The sequence below is a fragment of the Equus przewalskii genome, chromosome 11, assembly GCF_037783145.1.
Source record: "Equus przewalskii isolate Varuska chromosome 11, EquPr2, whole genome shotgun sequence".
NCBI classification, from domain to species: Eukaryota; Metazoa; Chordata; class Mammalia; order Perissodactyla; family Equidae; genus Equus; species Equus przewalskii.
Genome location: NC_091841.1, coordinates 12,071,275 through 12,090,337, shown reverse-complemented (window position 1 = coordinate 12,090,337; position 19,063 = coordinate 12,071,275). Strand labels below are relative to the sequence as shown.

Sequence of the window (19,063 nt, the reverse complement as noted above, 5' to 3'; positions counted from 1 at the left end):
AAAAAAGAAAGAAAAATTAGATGGAGCTTTGGCTAAACCTTTGCCTGTGACCCACTCTGGGCCTGGGGAATTACCCTGGCTTGGGGCGTGTTGTAAACATTCCATGAGGCTCACCTGACTGGAACCGTTTACCAAAGGATACACAATTAAGGCTAATGACCTGGCTGATTATATCTCTGATTATCTCTAAACTAAGAAGTGTTTTTATGTAAAAACAAATTTCCCATCCTTCCTCCTCCCCTCAAAAAACCGTCAGTGCTGAATACTGAAGTGCAGGTTTTTCCATACAAAATGTCTCCTGCAGTTTTGCTCTTATAAGACTTACTTCTTGTTCAGAAAATCAGGCAAGTTGACTGGCATGTTCCAAAACAATGAGAAATAAAATATTTGGTAACTGGAAAATGGAAACACTGTCAAATAAAGGTCCACTTAAAAATCTTTCTGATCACTTTAAAGTAATATTTTGGAAATTGATATTTATTGTAAGAACTTAACTATATACCAAAAAATAGTGAAGGGAAGATTTATATGGCTAAAGCATTGAATGTGAAGTCTTGTATGATAAATGAAGCTACTAGTGTTTATTTTTTAGATGAACCCATAAATTCACTTAGGGAATTAGGACAAAACTAGATTTTACTTCCTGTTCATTTATCGAATATTTATTGAGAAAGTAGAATGTGCTGGGCACTGGGAAATCTAGTCTTGTTGATAGCTGAACAGTCTAGCTAAACTTTAACATTTCATGTACCTACTATAATAAAATTAGATACAAAGGTAGTTATTAGCTAATTGTAACATTAGTGTAGCCACGGGCGATAGAAAAGGAAATAGCAGCATTACAGAGGTCATACCCGGTACAACTGGAGTTTGAGGAAGACATTGATAATTGGTTCTAGCTGTTCTGTTGTTGTTTGTTTGTTTCTTGTTTTTGTTCTGGCACTTTCGAGTTCCATTTTAATTCGTCACTTCTCCTTTGATGTAAAATCATTGCAAAACAGCTTTCTTTTTAACTTTGAAAATCCCTTTGTTGGTCTACTAAACCCTAATTGGCTTTTGCTTGTTTGAGATGGATGCATAAATCAAGTAATTCTAAACTCAGTGTATACTGTTATTTTCCCAGGGAGAGTATGAGGTTGAATAATCGAGCATGTATTTTGAGAAGGATGTCAAGTAGCTATGTGGATTGATTTTATTAGCTCTAAGTGCGTAATGTAATTTCTCCCTCCCTGTGGCATTTCAGTGATGATTTGCGGTTGTGTTTGAAGCCGTGAACTAGATGTGAGCTCTGCCTGAAGAACCCCGTTAGACGTTCTCTTGGACACGCTGGCGTTGTTGCTCCTGACGTTGTTCACCTTTTTGTTCCTAGGAGGTCTGTGCTTGCTTGGTGCATATGCTGACAGTGATGACGACGAGAGTGATGTTTCAGAAAAACCAGCGCAGTCGAAAGAGGCGAATGGAAACCAGTCAGCCGATATTGATAGTACATTAGCCAACTTCCTAGCGGTTAGTGGTGCTTTTGTTTGGGTTTTTAGTTATTGGAGCCACTTCGGGACCTGGATCTCAAGTGGTTAGTCTACTTATCCCTCTCAGTGTCCCGTTCTCCCCTCTTCTCCTCCTCATCGCCTTCCCACTGTCCCTTCCCTGCTTAGTCCCTCTCCAGCCCTCTCCCTCTTCTCTGTTTGTAAAGCTTGTAAGGAGAAAAGGGGAAAAAATAGGAGGGTCTGGGGAACTTGTGTAATTGAAAGATGAGAGTTTTGATTTGAGAAGCTGAGAACTGATCATGTAGGATTTTTTTAAGTGATCGTCATTTCCTCAGTTTTCAGGTTTTGATATGATTAATGCATTTGTTACTATTTTCATTCTAAAGGAGATTGATGCCATAACAGCTCCTCAGCCAGCAGCTCCTGCAGGAGCCTCTGCTCCACCTCCTACTCCACCCCGACCGGAGCCAAAGGAATCAGCATCATCTGCCCTTGCTTCCACTGCTGCAAATGGAACAGACTCAGCCCAGGCGTCAGGGTGGCAGTATGATACCCAGTGTTCACTGGCAGGAGGTAAGCTTGATTCTTGGATTTTTAAAGAAATCTAGGGCTGGCCCAGTGGCGCAGTGGTTAAGTGTGCATGTTCCACTTCAGCAGCCCGGGGTTCGCTGGTTCGGGTCCTGGGTGCAGACATGACACTGCTTGGCAAGCCATGCTGTGGCAGGCGTCCCACGTATAAAGTAGAGAAAGATGGGCACAATGTTAGCTGAGGGCCAGTCTTCCTCAGCAAAAGAGGAGGATTGGTGGCAGATGTTAGCTCAGGGCTAATCTTCCTCAAAAAAAAAAAAGAAAGAAATCTAGATTGCAATCTTTAAAGATGTCCTAGGCATTGAGATCCCCAAAGATGAAAATCTGTCTGCTGTAGCCCCAGACTTTAGGATTCTGGCCTTTTAAATGTAGTATTTGGAAGGTGATAAGTAGGATGGTTTTCTTTGGGAATTACTGGATATAAATTTATCTTTTGAAAGATAATTGCTTGTCCTTTTAACCAGTAGCAGGTTATGTCAGGTAAATAATAACAGCTATTTTAAAAAGCCTTTTGGGGTTCAGAATAGATTTTTGGACCATCAAACTGCTTTTCTCAACCGTGTGTGCAAAGATGATTTGGGAGAGAGGAGTTCCCCTAATGTCTGGAGACATTTTGGTTATCACAACAGGTGGCAGGAGAGTGTTACTGCGTCTAGTGGGCAGAGGCCAGGATGCTGCTGAACACTGCGTAGGACTGCCCCCCACAGCAAAGAACTGTCCTGCCCAGATGTTACCAGTGCTGACGTTGAGACACCCTGTGTTAGATTGCTATGCCTGTAGAGCTGACTTAGGATATAAGGGTAGAATTGTGGAGGAAGTTGTGCTTCTTAAAATTTATTTTCTTCTAGTTGGAATTGAGATGGGAGATTGGCAAGAAGTCTGGGATGAGAACACAGGATGCTATTATTATTGGAACACACAAACAAATGAAGTGACTTGGGAGTTGCCCCAGTGTCTTGCCACCCAGGTACAGGGATTACAACATTACCAGCCCAGGTAAGAATAGACTTGAGAAAGAAATTACCTAGAAGGATATTAAGAGTCTTACCTTTGCTGATAATATTGGCCTTCTATTTCTCTTGCTAAGTATATTTTTTTTAGTTCTGTAACAGGTGCCGAAGCTAGTTTTGTGGTAAATACAGACATTTACACTAAGGAGAAAAATGTTTCTGTTTCTAGTAGTAAAAGTGGACCAGTCGTACCCAAGCGAGAAGTTAAAAAGGTCAGTGTTACATCTTTCCTCATTTGCTTATTTAAAATCTAAAGAGCTTGACTGTTCCTCTGGCACAGGTATAGAAGCTTTCTGTTAATATTTTACAATCAGGTATGGAATAGGATAAATTCTGTTTCTTAAAGTTTTACTTAACTGTTTCTGTATATTACATGGCATTTACAGCACTTAGCCAGTTTGGTGGTTCTTTTGGAGCTTTGGGATGCCACCGAGGCTTCTTGGGTCATTGTGAAGGACATGGGAGCAGCCACACAGGCAGGGCTTCAGGTCCCCTTCTCTACTTCAGAATAGTTCTATTTTGGGATTCCATGTAATTTTTTTTTTAATAAAAAGATCAGCTACCTTAAAAATTAAAAACTATTAGTGGAATAATGATTTCTATAGCCTCATCAGTAAGAAAAGTAAGCTGTAGTCTACAGAGAGAGGATGTGTTGAATTTTATCTTGAATTTTTAAATGATGGGTTCAAAGGAGTTTTTTAATAACCAAAAGTACTTTTAGAATAATTTACTCTGTACAACTCCAGGAGGGATGTAGAATAAATATTCTCCCGATGGAGGAAATAGACGCTTAAATATAATCATGCATTTCGTTTTAGAAATATTTCACTTTCCCCTAAATCACCTTCACAGCATACCTGTGAGGTTATCTTCCTCATACAGAAGAGGAAGGTAAAGACTTACCCAGTCATGTGTTGAGCTTATTCGAATCTGCCTCTGCTCCTTACTAGCCTGTCTGTTGACACAGGAGGTAGCGGGGAGGGTATATAGTGTGAGTCCCACCCCGAACTAGCTTTCAGTTCAAACCTGCCTTCCTGAAGTAACGGTGTCTCCATTATACACATGTAATCTGCTATTAACGTGTAATACTAATTAGACATACTAATCTGTTGCGACTTGGTGGTTTTTAAGAATATCCAGTGACTGAAAAGTACAGTCATTTTTAACATGAACAATTCAGTATATATTCAGTGAGATTTCTTTGAAAATTATGTGAGATTATTCTTTATAGGAACTAAATGAAGGAATTCAGGCTCTCTCAAATAATGAGGAGGAGAAGAAAGGCGTGGCAGCATCGTTGCTTGCTCCTTTGCTGCCTGAGGGAATAAAGGAGGAAGAAGAGAGATGGAGAAGAAAAGTAATTTGTAAAGAAGCGGAGCCAGTTCCAGAAGTGAAGGAAACAAGTACGACAGTAGAAGAAGCAGCAACAGTCGGAAAGCCCCAGGAGATGATGTTGGACAGTTTGGAGGACCCTTCCCAGGAGGACCTGTGCAGTGTTGTTCAGTCTGGAGAGAGTGAAGAGGAAGAAGAGCAAGACACCCTTGAGCTGGAGCTAGTTTTGGAAAGGAAAAAAGTAAGTGTTTGCAGTTCTAGTCAGAGTAAATTTCTCCCCTCGGTACTGTCATACTCTGGGACCTTTGTGCTCAGTCTACAGCTGTTCTTGGGATTTTGTTTTTCTTATGCTTTCATCTAGAGTGTTTGAGCTTCTGCAATAAAAGCTTGAACTGTGGAGTTGTAGTTCCTTTGGTCCCTGATGATGCTTTTGGTAGTCGACAACCAGTAAAGACTGACATTGTTCTGGTTTAAAGATAGATACAATGAGTAATGTATCTTTGATTTAGCTTCTTAACAAATGAGCATTGCAAATTCTTGTGAGAACTTGATTTTTAACCCAACCATTAGAGTACAAGTTGGCTTCTGGTGATCAGCTACAGCGTTGTTTGGATAGTTAAATGGGCCTTCTAAGGAACAAGAATTAAGAAGAACCCATGATTTCATGTGCTTTCCTTTTAAAAAGGTGGTCCACTGGAAACTTTCCTGATTGGGAAGTTGAGTTTTACCTGTTTTCTGCCCTGATTTTTCTTCAAACAGTTTTATCTATTGTTTCTTTCACTGTGAAGCAAAATCTTAATAGGTGTTATGATAGTAATATCTCCTTGAAGCTTCCCACCCTTTTGAAAAATTTGAGTGGCCAGCCCGTGGCCGAGTGGTTAAGTTCGTGCCCTCCGCTTTGGTGGCCTAGGGTTTCACCAGTTCGAATCCTGGGCGTGGACGTGGCACTGCTCATCAAGCCATGAAGAGGCAGCATCCCACATGCCACAGCTAGAAGGACCCACAACTAGAAATACACAACCATGTACCTGGGGAGCTTTGGGGAGAAAAGGGAAAAATAAAATCTTAAAAAATTTGAAGCTATGGAGAGCAACTACCTAAGTTAAGCTTTATCTGTTGTGTGCATGTATTGGAAAACTAGTCTATTAGTAGATCTCTAGGACCTATCCCCTTCAAATCTATATTTGTTAACTATAATCATGAATCAACATTTATTGAGTAACAATAGAATATGGAGCATAACGCTCAGCTCTGATGGAAAAATGTGTTAAGAAATACTTCTGTCTTCAAAGAATTTAAATTCAAAGAACGCCTGGGTACTTGCAACTCACAAATGCTTAAGTGTTGATAAGTAGTGAATAACACTCTAACTTGATTGTCTTGTTCGTTGTAGGCAGAGTTGCGAGCCTTGGAGGAAGGAGATGGTAGTGTGTCAGGGTCTAGTCCATGTTCTGATATCAGCCAGCCAGCATCTCAAGATGGAATGCGTAGACTTATGTCTAAAAGAGGGAAATGGAAGATGTTTGTTCGAGCTACCAGTCCAGAATCTACCAGCCGGAGTTCTAGCAAAACTGGACGAGAGACTCCAGAAAATGGAGAAGCTGGTAACTCATGCTCTACATTAAACTTCAGAGTTTGAAAAATATAGAGGGGGAATCTTTCTTTCGCTTTTTTTCTTCCCTCTTCAGCAAAAAGCGAGAGACAGCTCTTTGACCCTTTTAGGGAAGTCCTGGGAAGGAGGCGTCCCTTCACTGCTCTCCACCTCCAGTGGAGGAGTAAGAGTCTGAGAGGCTGGCATCCGCTGGGTTGTGTGTTCACTACTGATTAGGAATTACTTCTCCCTTAACAGCAGCAAAGCAAGCTTGACTCCCCTTATTTTTTATCACTTAGCACTATAGTTGTCTTGATCTGTATAAAGACCAGGCGCTCTCCTTAGCCTGCTATTTCCAGATGGTAGGCAAGGCAGGCCAGGACCGCCTCTGGCAAGCCCAGCCTCGTCTCTGTTCTCTCTGCGTAGTGGAAAGGGAGCAGTAAAATTTGAACACCTAACCTTAGTTGAGTAAACCTAACAGAGGATACCTTATAGGTTTTGGTTAAAAAACAAGTAAAAACATAGGTAATAAGTAAGTGCAAACATCTTGTTTGAAGTTTTTCTTTTCAATCAACATTAGAGGAGAATACGAAGTAGAGTTCTAAAAGTCCCTCTCCATCTTCTCCCGATTCTCATTCCCGACCCCTGAGGTGCGTTTCCTCTATCCTAAAGGATTTCCTTCGGACCTTTTCCTCTATCTTTATATACATTTGTAGGTGTATCTGTGTACATGTGCAGATGTAAATTTTACCGTAGATGAGATAAACCATATGGATTGTTAGGCCGACACACTTTTTTCACTTAATGTGTTTTGAAAATTACTGTTTTTAACCACTGAGTGGTATAGATGTCTTTGCTCGACTCTTCCTCCATCAGTGGACATTTAAGTTGTGTCCATGTTTTACTCTTAAAAAAATAATACTGCAGGGGCTGGCCCCGTGGCAGAGTGGTTAAGTTCGCGCTCCGCTGCAGGCGGCCCAGTGTTTCGTTGGTTCGAATCTTGGGCGCGGACATGGCACTGCTCATCAAACCACGCTGAGGCAGCGTCCCACATGCCACAACTAGAAGGACCCACAACGAAGAATATACGACTATGTACTGGAGGGCTTTGGGGAGAAAAAGGAAAAAAATAAATAAATAAAATCTTTAAAAAAAATAATAATACTGCATTTGTATTACCAAAAGAAACCTATAAGCCATTCAAATGTCAGCAATCTCTGCTACAGGGGTAAGAAAATGTATGTAGGGCTCCATCAGTATTGGTCCTTTTGATTTGATTTCACATGTGTTCTTTTGCAGCAGTTGGTGCTGAAAATTCAGAAAAAATAGATGAGAATTCAGACAAAGAGATGGAAGTAGAAGAATCCCCAGAGAAGATAAGAGTACAAACAGCGCCGAAAGTAGAAGAGGAGCAGGATTTGAAAGTATGTATTAATGCAGCTTCACAAGTATTTTTAGATTGGCCAACCATTGAACTACTTTTCCTATTAGCAAGAAGTAAAAGTGCCCTTTACTATCTCCAAATTTAAATCATTTACTTGGTTAGGTGAAAAGGTCATATTTAAGGCTGAAATAAGGAATAAGGACTGACTGATGTGGAGAAATTATCTAAAAATAAATTCTAAATGCTTACTTTCTTACAAGTAAGCCTCCATTGGAAAGCAGTAGCTTGTCAAATACAGGCTTCTCTGGAAGTACTGAAGAGACTGAAAGTTACAAATTTAATTCCTGCATGAACTACTTGTCCTTACGCAAAGGCACATTTGGTTCCAATTTCATTTGTAACCTAGGGTCATGAGGAGAATTGGACCATATAACACATAAGTATGTGGCTATTCAAGGGCAGTCTGTTGGAAAAACTACTTAGCATATTCTTTTGACTTGAAAGATGTTATCCAGTCACTAGCTAGTGTAGAACCATGTAGAAGGGATGGGGAGAATGGGTAAGTGATGGTTTGGACAATATTGGGAGTTAGAGCATTTAGGATCAATTTTCAACTGTTGAATTCTGTGTTTTATTAGAGTACGTATGCATTTAATTTCTCTAGACTATCTGTCACTATCACTCTTGTGAATTATTTTACTATAAATAAGAATTTAACTTTTTTTTTAAAAAATACATTGTTTTTATTTATTTTTGTGCACGTGAGAGGAAGATTGGCCCTGAGCTAACATCTGTTGCCAGTCTTCCTCTTTTTTATGTGGAATGCCGCCACAGTGTGGCTTGATGAATAGTGCTAGGTCTTCATTTGGGATCCGAACTCATGAATCCTGGGCTGCCAAAGTGGAGCTTGCAAACTTAACCACTACACCACCAAGCCGGCTCCAGAATTTAATCTTTTATATAATTAGATGCAGCTGTCTGAGAAAAGCTGTTTGTAGGCAGATGCATTTTTCTAGTATCTATAACAATAAATGAAAGATTTCCCACAATACAGAAAATATTGCTGATTCTATTTTTATTTTTCCTTTTGTTCTTTCCTGCATTACAGTTTCAGATCGGAGAACTGGCAAATACCCTGACAAGTAAATTTGAATTCCTAGGCATTAATAGACAGTCCATCTCCAACTTTCATGTGCTGCTCTTACAGACTGAGGTAATTTAGCCATTTTGGGTATAAACAGTGTTTGAGTGACATGCTATATGTGTGAGGACTCTGTGTTATATTTTAAATCTTAAATTTAAGTTTTTAACTTTTATGCGTATCTGAACCACCACCCCAGGAAGAAAAACTATAGCCAAAGCACAAAATACAATTCTGAAGATAAATACTGAGAGTTTGTGTGTAATGATGATACTGCATTCAATAGGGGTATATTTCAATATAAGTTTATTTGTAACAAATTAAAATTCTATTCATAATGATCAGATGAGGCCATATAACATTGACAGTACTTAAGTGTTAAAGCTTTATAAATCTATTTAAAAAGAAAAGTTTTGAGTCCTATTTGTAGCCTGCATACTTTACAGAATGGAAGGGCGGGATTAGGTAAGGGCCTCCTCCAGGATGTTGGCTGATGTCCCTAAGAACTGAATCTTTAGTTTTGATTAATGTTACTGAGCTGAATGAACTCTCTACCCAAAAGAGGTAAAATTTCTGGGAAACCAATCTTACTGTAGGCTAAAGGGGAAAATAGAACTACTTCTACTTATTTTCACGGATGTTGGAGAGTTGACAGTGTAAACATGTGCTGGGGTCCAGTCTCATTTTTCAGAACTCTGTGGATCAAACAGTGTTTTTTATGAAATTAAGATGGGATTTCTTTTCCTCTCTGGTCTTCATTCCTGCCAAGAGTATAGCAGTATAGTCATGGACCAGAAGACTTCTGTCCCTTTCTCTCTGCCTCCTAGCATAAGAAATCTTTAACTTCCTGCTGTTTGTTGATTCTAGACTCGTATCGCAGACTGGCGGGAAGGGGCTCTTAATGGAAACTACCTTAAACGTAAACTTCAGGATGCAGCAGAACAACTAAAACAGTATGAAATAAACGCCACTCCTAAAGGCTGGTCCTGCCACTGGGACAGGTACGCACTCTTCTCCCCTTTTCACCTTTCACCTTTGACATCTCAGACATGATTTGTGATCACCACCGCCTGACGACATGACAGCCTGTGTGGAGACAGAGCAGCTGCAGTTAGCGGTGCCGGGCAGGCCGAGCATCGCACGCACTCACAGAGTTCGGGCCAGCCACACGGTGGAGACACAAAAAGCAATGTTTAAAGTGTTCCATGTAACGGATTTTTTCCCAAGATTGGACAAAGCTGGTTTTTACTCTCCAGAGTGTTGCACGGAGTAGGGCGGGCTTGGGGGTTAAGCGCATGCGAGAGCTCTGTGCGCTTTACAGGACCTCTGGAAGCAACTACTCCTGATTAACCTCGGTGAAGTTAAGGAAAGCTTCGTGGCTGAAGATGTGAAGGAAGAACAAGATTACTATCTTCTGCCAGCAGGTCAGATGAAAACATTTCTTTTTATATTTGGCTTTTCTTGATTTTTTTTTTCATTATTTGAAATCTTTGCTCTTTTATTTTTCAGCTCCCAGATCCTCTCCCTCTCTTTAGCTTTCACTGTGTTTGATATCAAGAGTATGAAATGTGAATTCCACGGTCCAAGAGGGGAAGAGTCAGCTTTCGCAAACTTCGTTGTTCTCTTCTTCGGAAGGGAAATTAGTGTTCTAGGAGATTGAGTCCCTCCGTTAATGAAACTTGAAACCCTGTTAAGCATTGGCAAAAAAAAAAAAAAAAGATGTGAGAGGTGTTTTCTAAGTCATCTGTTGGAGTGAGAGGGCTCAGGGCTGTATTCACAGAGCTGCTGGCAGTGCAAATAGCTTTGAATTATCCTTGGTTCTCCATTCTCAATTGTCAAAGCTCTTTGTTGCCTTTGTGAATAGCAGTCCGTTAAGAAGAGGTTCGTCCCTGTGAGAGCAGACTGCTGTCCTGGGACAGGACCAAATGGCAGTGTCTTTGTAGGAGAATGGGTCTTAAAACATGTGTTTTCTTTCTTGTAATTTAGGGATCATAGACGATATTTCTATGTAAACGAACAGTCGGGCGAGTCTCAGTGGGAGTTCCCAGATGGTGAGGAGGAGGAGGAAGAAAGCCAAGCAGCAGAAAGTAGAGACGAGACTCTTCCTAAACAGACCTTGAAAGACAAAACTGGCGCTGATTCCAATTCAACAGAGTCCTCCGAGAATTCCACAGGTGGGCCAATTTACTCTGTGCTAATGGGAGAGAAATGATTTTAGAGAAAGAAGACTTGTAGTAATTGATATCGTAAAAGAAAAAAATAATTTAAATCACAATAACGTAAATTTCTAATTAGAAAATAGTGGCTTTACCTAAAAATAAAAGAATGCCAGCGTTAATACTGAAGAAAACCAAGGCAGTGAGTGGTTAGAAATCAGCATACTATTGCTATCAAACTCTGCTAAAAAATGAAATGATTAGCCAATATATTTTGATTTAAAAGATTGTCCTATAACCACTCTGTCCTGCCACGGACAAAGCTGTGAATTTCCAGGATGTAACAGGAATACTAATTAATGTTAAGGAGCTGGATAGTTGAATTGTCAATATCTATGTGGAATGATAATGTGAGATTTGTTCCACCTTTGTGTAGAACGTTTAGTCTTTGATGTTACAAGTTGATTTTTCAACTGTACTAGTCTTATAAGAAGTATGGTTGTTACAAATCAAAGCAATCTGAAGAAAAATGAAACTAGGACCATACTTGTTTCAGGGTATTGATCATTGCAAATCGCCAACAATATTCTAGTATTAAACAATCAGGATGGCTCAATCCATTTAAAGTACTCTTAGAGGTCTTTAGTTTAGTTATATACATGAAAGAAAAAAGGCTTTCATAGCTTTCCAGTTACTCTGAGAATCTGGTAGCTCTTCAGAGCCCTGGCTTGATTTCCACATTATGGAAGAAGACACATTTTTATCCCTGTAAGTCTGTCTTTCTTGGATGGACAAAAATAAGTAAATAATGAAGCATAGTCAAGCCTGTCATTAACAACCTTTTGATGTAAAAAACTGATAGCTACTTTTTAAAGTGGTGTCACATGAAGGCAAGAATCTGTGGAGTGGTTTCTAAAGTAATAAACCTTTGAAGATAAAAAGACCTGGAATTTGTTGGTAAGATAGGGCGTGAAGAGCTGAATTCTTTCGTTCTCTGCTTATGAAAAATGATGCCTTATACTCTACTGGCTCCCCGATCCCAGTCAGAAAGTTCTGATCATATACCAAGTGAAACTGGTCGTGTAGCAAGTGATTTTGTTAACTTCTTGCCTAGCCTAGGAATCCCTGTCAGCAGTCTGAATGAAAAGCCACATGACTGCAGCGATAGTTTTAAAACTAGCGAAAGGGTGGCTTTATTCTTCTTGATGTTTCAGAAATGTATTTTCTCAGGTTATAGGGTATTTTTACTTAACATTTTCCTGAAGAGATTTTCTTTTGATTCCTTTCCCTATTCTATTGGTAGCAATGATAGATATGTCTAGTAAGTTGCTTTTATTGTCTGTTTGCTTTTTAGTAGTTAGTGAACTGAAGAGGCTTGGTAGTGGTTCTGGGGGGTGATTCCGCTCCTGGCCGCTCTCTAATGTCCTTTGCTTGTATGTTCCAAAACCGAATAGTCCAGAATGCCCACTCTGAGTGCTCTGTGAAAAGCTTAGGGTTCAGTATTAAGTTCTTTGCCCTCTTTGTTGACTACACACACAGTTGGTACTGTTTTGTAAAGGGAAGACCTGGAGACATTCCTATCTGCTTAAAGCAAAACTAGTTATGCTGTAGGGAAAAGCCAGTGATAAACCAGCATAGATTGTTAAGCCTCTTTATCAAGAACTGCTAAAACCACATGATAAACTTGATCTAAGTAAAATCCAAAGATTTTATTTAAAAGCAATATCAATCACTATTTTAAGCCTATAAAGTTAGTTCATATAATATATGCTCTTTGTCAGCCCAGCAGTAGTTAAAACCATTTTTTAAAGAAGAAAAATTACTATATTGTGAGGAACAAGGAAGTTTCAAAGTTCTGTTCATTTTTGATCCTTGTTCATTGTTTGAATTTAACGTCATGTCTCTAAAGATGATATCGAATATGTCTGTCTTTCTGGGCTTTTGTCACTTAGGTTAAATTTAGCTGCTTTTCAAAAAAAGTCTCTATGGAACTATTATTTATATAATAACTTCTTGCTTTAAAATTGCTAAACTGGTTTCTTGGCTCAAAATACTAAGCAAAAATTTTTTGGGAAAGTATAGGAAAACAAAAAAGGAATCCTGCCTATAAATAGAAAATAAAGATACGTAGAAGAAATATGTTCTTGAAGAATTCAAAATTTCTATCTGCACACTATACTCTCTTTAAGCTTGTAGTTTTTTTAATCTATTAGCCCATAATAAAAGCTATGTATACCATTTTAATCTCTCCTCGGACTTCAGACTTAAATGTTCTCTTAAATGGCAAAATATCCCAACTGGATTAAATTTAGAAACAGAAGCATCATGTAATATGACATCCATGGATATTCAAACTAGGATTCTTTCTATTTAAGCTAAAGGAGAGAATTATCAATGTTGAGACGCAGCTTTTATGTTTTGAGTAAGCTTAGTTTGGGATTCAAATATTAACTCTAAAAGTATGTTCCTTATTTGCTGCTAAATTATCAGGTCTAGTTTATCTTACATTTACGCAAAGTTTAATTAGTTCTGAACAGCTTTGCTGGAGGTTGTAAACCACGTTATTAACCTTGAACCTACTGTGTTTCTTTGAGTTCCTCCACATAGCAGCATATCACCATCATAACTCTCAGTACTGAGTTATGCTTCTAGATGAGAAATCTACCTAAGCACAAAATCTGATACATTTACTTACCGACATGTTGTGGTTGGTTTAGTAGAAGAAAGTTTAATAAGTTACTGATCTTCATTGTTTATTACCTTAATTCTGAAGTAATCTTGAATGTAATATTGTGTAATGTAATAGACTGGCCATACCCAGACTTTATTTGTCTAGAAGTTAGTGTCTAAACTCATGTTGGATATGATCAAATAGAAATGTTTAATGAGACATTTGAAGTCTTCTGCCTGGAAAACTGACTTCCGTGTTCTGGTGAATTTTTTTCAGTGCTCTTTTCTTAGTAGTAAGCAACTGCTCAAATAATTACAGTAACAATGTGAATTGTGTTCTTAAAATCTTTTACATAGTGTATTATTTATCTATTCCATAAAAAGTTAAAGCTATTCCAAAAGCTAAATGGTTCATGGTCACTTTGGTTCTACCTTATTGAGTGCTAGTGTGGTGTATTTTGAGCAAAATAAGGTAAAAGGCCTCATTCTTGTCCTAGGCCTTCCATAATAGAGCCCTTATTTAATCCACTGCTTTTGACCATGACATTTCATAGGTGACTGTGTCTGGATCTCTGCTCCATGAGAAGTGAGATTTATTTGACTGAGATTTCTAAAGCTCTTGAACTCCTGATATCTCACCAGGGCATCTTGATAAAATAGCACTAGGCAGGAGTCAGACCTGGCCGCTAAGAGCAGTATGATCTTGGGCAAGTCATTTGCCTCCTGGGTTTCATTACCTTTAAAATGAGAGGGTTGAACTAGATGATTTCTCATGTCTCTTCTACTCCTAAATTCTATGATTTTTAGGGAGAAAATCCCCTTCAACATTCCTGGGATATATATCTAATAGTCCCATATATTGTGAAACTTCCCTATTGACGATAAAGAGGGATGGGGAAAGCTACAAGTAAGTATATTCTCCTATTTTGTCTAATCTTTAAAGCTTTTCTCAGCAGAGAAAAGACAGTAATGAACTATGGCTTTTGCAGAGGTTTGAGGGAAGCCGAGCCTATAGCTGTTCAGCTGTAAGTTCTTGACTCAGACTTCAATGGCTGTTTCAAATCCTCTGTATCTTCAAACACCTCTTTTATGTATACATGAGATATAGTCGACCTGGAAGATTTATTCTCCTGAATTTCCCTTTTCTCATCACAGAAGTAAAAAATTACCCTCCCTGATTTGTGTTGCTACGATTTAGCAAATGAATATAATTCACACAAAGGTGTGAAGGAATGATAGGCTTGACAAAGCACCTTGCAAATGGATTTTTAAAACTTAGTAACCCAAATGAATTAAAACAGGCTTTGCGTGAGTGTTTTCAATGGATACTTCTCTGGGTCGTCCTCAATTATCTAACTCACTAAAAAATAAAATACTTTGACTCGGTATTGCAAGTGCACATCATTTTCACTCACCTCTTCACTTTTGAAATAAAAAAGACCCCAGAGTGTTGCCTTCTAGTTGTATATGTTGAAACTGAATATTCGAAATAAGAAACTTAAGATTCCGATGAATTTTTCATTGAGTTGATGTGCTTCGTTTACTCATCCATAAATCTGGACCCAAAGAACAAGACTAGTATAACACAGCTGGGGCAAGTGCTCACTGAGGTTCATAAATTTATCTTTCCATGGAAGTCATTTTTGAACTGAGTTGTTTCGTAATTCAGTGACATCAATGTCACATAGATGCCTGTGGGTCAGATTTTGTCTCACCAGTCAATTGAACATTTCTGTGAATATAAGCCATGGAGTTTTTGGCTTGCTTTTTCCTTGACTCCTGTTTGTTTTCATAGGTTCTCTTTGTAAAGAGTCCTTTTCTGGCCAAGTTTCTTCTTCATCACTCATGCCACTTACTCCATTCTGGACCCTCCTTCAGTCAAACGTGCCTGTGCTTCAACCTCCGTTACCTTTGGAAATGCCACCGCCTCCACCTCCACCTCCAGAATCCCCTCCTCCCCCTCCCCCCCACCTCCTCCTGTAGAAGACGGTGAGATCCAGGAGGTAGAGATGGAGGATGAGGGAAGTGAGGAGCCTCCTGCCCCGGGAACAGAGGAGGACACTCCATTGAAACCTTCTGCACAAACCACGGTTGTAACTAGCCAGGTGAGAAATGCCCTTTGTCATTCTGAAGAGTTTTGGGGACTGGGGCAAGGTTGACATCCTGTTTTATTTTAGAAGAGGATTTTTAACCAGGGCCTTTAGCCACTGACTGGAATCTCTGTTTCAGAGTTCGGGTGATTCTACTGTCTCTACTTCTCCTTCTGCTAAAGCGATAAAGAGGAAAGCTACAGAAATTAGTACTGCAGTAGTTCAGAGATCAGCTACCATTGGTAGCTCTCCGGTCCTCTACAGCCAATCAGCTATAGCTGCAGGTAAGCATTGTGATTAAAATGTGTTTTCCCGCAATGGATTATGTCTTTGTTTCCAGAACTAGGTGTCATAAATTGAAGAAATGTTAAAGGCTTTTCATTGCAAAGACTCATAATATGCATTCCTTTCAGTTACTAAAAACCACTGTTAACAGTTTGGCATGTATCCTTCCAGATTGTTTTCTGTGTATTTACATAACATCAGTGATTTTGATGTTTAAGTACCTTAATGATAAAGTATTCAGAAATTAGTCTTTTGCTACCAGAAAATGTGGCTGTATGTTTTTAGGAAAAGCTGTATTGGAATCATTTGTAGGCGATCTAACCCTCAATTCCCTTTTCCTTGTTTTGGCATTGTCACAATGTCGTTCTTGTCGTTTTTATAGTTTCATTTTCTGTTTTCTGTCTTAGGTCACCAGGCGGCAGGGATTGGACATCAATCTGCAGGGATCGGACACCAGGCAATATCAGTTAGCCATCCAGCCACAGGAATGGCTCATCAGGCCAGAGGAATGAGCCTACAGTCGAATTACCTAGGATTGGCATCAGCTTCTGCACTTATGAGCTATGCTGAATGTTCTGTCCCAATGGCAGTGACTGCTCCCGCGCTGCAGCCAGTCCAGGCCCGAGGTGCTGTGCCTACCACTGCCATTATAGAGCCACCACCACCTCCTCCTCCTCCTCCTCCTCCACCACCACCACCAGCTCCCAAAGCGCCACCCCCTGAAAAGACGAAAAAAGGAAAGAAAGATAAGGTATAGTAAATCTCTGAATTGTTATTGATGGGCTGGCCCCGGGGTGTAGTGGTTACATTCATGCACTGCGCTTCAGTGGCCTGGGGTCCACTGGTTTGGATCCTGGGTGCAGACCTACACATCAAGCCATGCTGTGTTGGGATCCCACATAGAAGAACTAAAAAAAAAGAGGAACGTTGGCAACAGATGTTAGCTCAGGGCCAATCTTCCTCACCAAAAGCCAAAGAAAGAAGGAAAAAAAATTGTTATTGAAAAATTTTTATTACTGAAGAGATATTCATGTAGAATTAATAATTTTAAGTACACAATTGATTAGCATTTAGTACATTCACAGTGTTGTGCAACCACCACTTCTCTTTAGTTATATAACATTTTCATCATCCCAAAAGAAAACCTATTAAGCAGTCACTCCCCATCAACCCTTTCCCTCTGCCTCTGAGAACTGCCAGTCTGCCTTCCATCTCTATGGATTTACCTCTTCTGGAATCATGCACACGTGAACTGTGGTATCTGGCTTCCGTCACTTAGCACAGTGTTTTTGAGGTTCATCCATGTTGTAGCATGTATTAGTACTTCATTTTGATAGCTGAGTAACCTTCCGTTGTGTGTATGGACCACAGTTTGTTGATCCGCTTATTTATTGATGGACATTTGGATTGTTTTATACCTTTTGGCTATTATGAAGAGTACCGATATGAATATGTCTATAAGTACACGTATGATGAGTACTTGTTTTAATTTCTTTTGGATATATATTTAGGAGTGGAATTGCTGGGTTATATGATAATTCTTTAACTTTTTGAGGAATTGCCAAAGTTTTTCCACAGCAACTGAACCTTTTTTTCCTTTTTGATGAGAAAGACTTGCCCTGAGCTAACATCATTGCCAAGCCTCCTTTTTTTGTTTGTTTGAAGAAGGTTAGCCCTGAGCTAACATCTGTGCCAGTCTTCCTCTATTTTGTATGTGGGATCCCCCCACAGCATGGCTGACAAGTGGTTTAGGTCTGCACCCGAGATCCAAACCCACAAACCCAGGCCGCTGAAGTGGAGCATACTGAACTTAACCCCTGTGCCAAGGGGCCGGTACCATCTGTTTTTGAATGGGATTGTTTGTGTTTCTCTTATTGAATTGTAAGAGTTCTGTATGTATTCTAGATGCAATTCCCTTATCTGTGATTTGTAAATATTTTCTCCCACTTTGTGAGTTGTCTTTGCACTTGGATACTTTCCTTTGATACACAAAACCTTTTAATTTTGGTAAAGTCCAACTTACTGTTTTTTCCTTTTTGCTTGTGTTTTTTGTGTCCTATATGAGAATTCATTGCCAAATCCAAGGTCATGAAAATTTACCCCTATGTTTTCTTCTAAGAGTTTATTTATTTTTGAGGAAAACTAACCCTGAGCTAACATCTGCCACCAGTCCTCCTCTTTTTGCTGAGGAAGACTGGCCCTGAGCTAACATCTGTGCCCATCTTCTACTTTATATGTGGGACGCCTGCCCCAGCATGGCTTGACAAGTGGTGTGTAGGTCCATACCCGGGATCCAAACTGGTGAACCCCGGGCTGCCGAAGCGGAATGTGCAAACTTAACTGCTGCGCCTCTGGGCCGGCCCTTCTTCTAAGAGTTTATAGTTTTAGCACTTACATTTAGGTTGTTGATCCATTTTTAGTTGATTTTTTGTTTATGGTATCAGGTAGAGGTTCAATTTCATTATTTTTAATGTGGCTATGTTGTTGTCCCAGCGCCACTTGTTGAAGAGACCATTCTTTCCACATTGAATGGAAGACCTTATCTAAAATCAATTTGCTGTAGATGTATTGGTTTATTTCTGGCCTTTCAATTCTATTCCGTTGGTCTATATGTCAGTACCACATTGTTTTGATTACTTTAGTTTTGTACTATGTTTTGAAATTGAGAAGTGTGAGTTCTCCAACTTTGTACTTCTTTTTTGTTATTGGCTATTCAGGCTCCCTTGCAATTTGATACAAATTTAAAGGTCAGCTTTTCTGTTTCTGCATAAAAGTCCAGTGGAATTTTGATAGGGATTGCATTTAATCTGTAGATTGTTTATTTTTTTGTCTCTTATAACAGCTTTTGACTTAAAGTCTCTTTTGTCTTATATTATTGTAGTTACCCTTACTTTCTCTTGGTTAATATTTGCATATAATATTTGAATATATTTTTCTGGCCTTTCGCTTTAAACCTGTGTGTGTCCTTAGATATAAAATGAATTTCTCTTTTTTCTAAAGATTGGCACCTGAGCTAAAAACTGTTGCCAATCTTTTTTCTTTTTTGCTTTTTCTCCCCAAGTTCCCCCAGTACATAGTTGTATATATTTTCTTTAGTTGTGGGTCCTTCTAGTTATGGTACATGGGACGCCACCTCAGCATGGCCTGATGAGTGGTGCCATGTCAGCACCCAGGATTTGAACTGGTGAAACCCTGGGCTGCTGAAGCAGAGTGCGAGAACTTATCCACTCAGCCATGGGGCCAGCCCCTGAATTCTGTTTTTTTAATCCATTCTGCCAGTATATGGCTTTTGATTGGAGAGTTTGATCCATTTACATTAGTTAATTACTAAC

General features: G+C 39.4%; 1 protein-coding gene across 1 annotated transcript in view; it reads left to right on the top strand.

The window, feature by feature from the left end:
* The window catches only part of FNBP4 (formin binding protein 4), a 32,337-nt gene that overhangs the window by 4,731 nt on the left and 8,543 nt on the right, over positions 1-19,063 (top strand). The window contains 14 exon segments of the mRNA XM_070563855.1: positions 1,370-1,506; positions 1,871-2,057; positions 2,921-3,068; positions 3,174-3,294; positions 4,314-4,655; positions 5,808-6,018; positions 7,305-7,429; positions 8,498-8,602; positions 9,398-9,531; positions 10,517-10,704; positions 15,152-15,316; positions 15,319-15,461; positions 15,586-15,730; positions 16,139-16,482. Coding sequence (XP_070419956.1) covers positions 1,370-1,506; positions 1,871-2,057; positions 2,921-3,068; positions 3,174-3,294; positions 4,314-4,655; positions 5,808-6,018; positions 7,305-7,429; positions 8,498-8,602; positions 9,398-9,531; positions 10,517-10,704; positions 15,152-15,316; positions 15,319-15,461; positions 15,586-15,730; positions 16,139-16,482 — 2,495 coding nt within the window.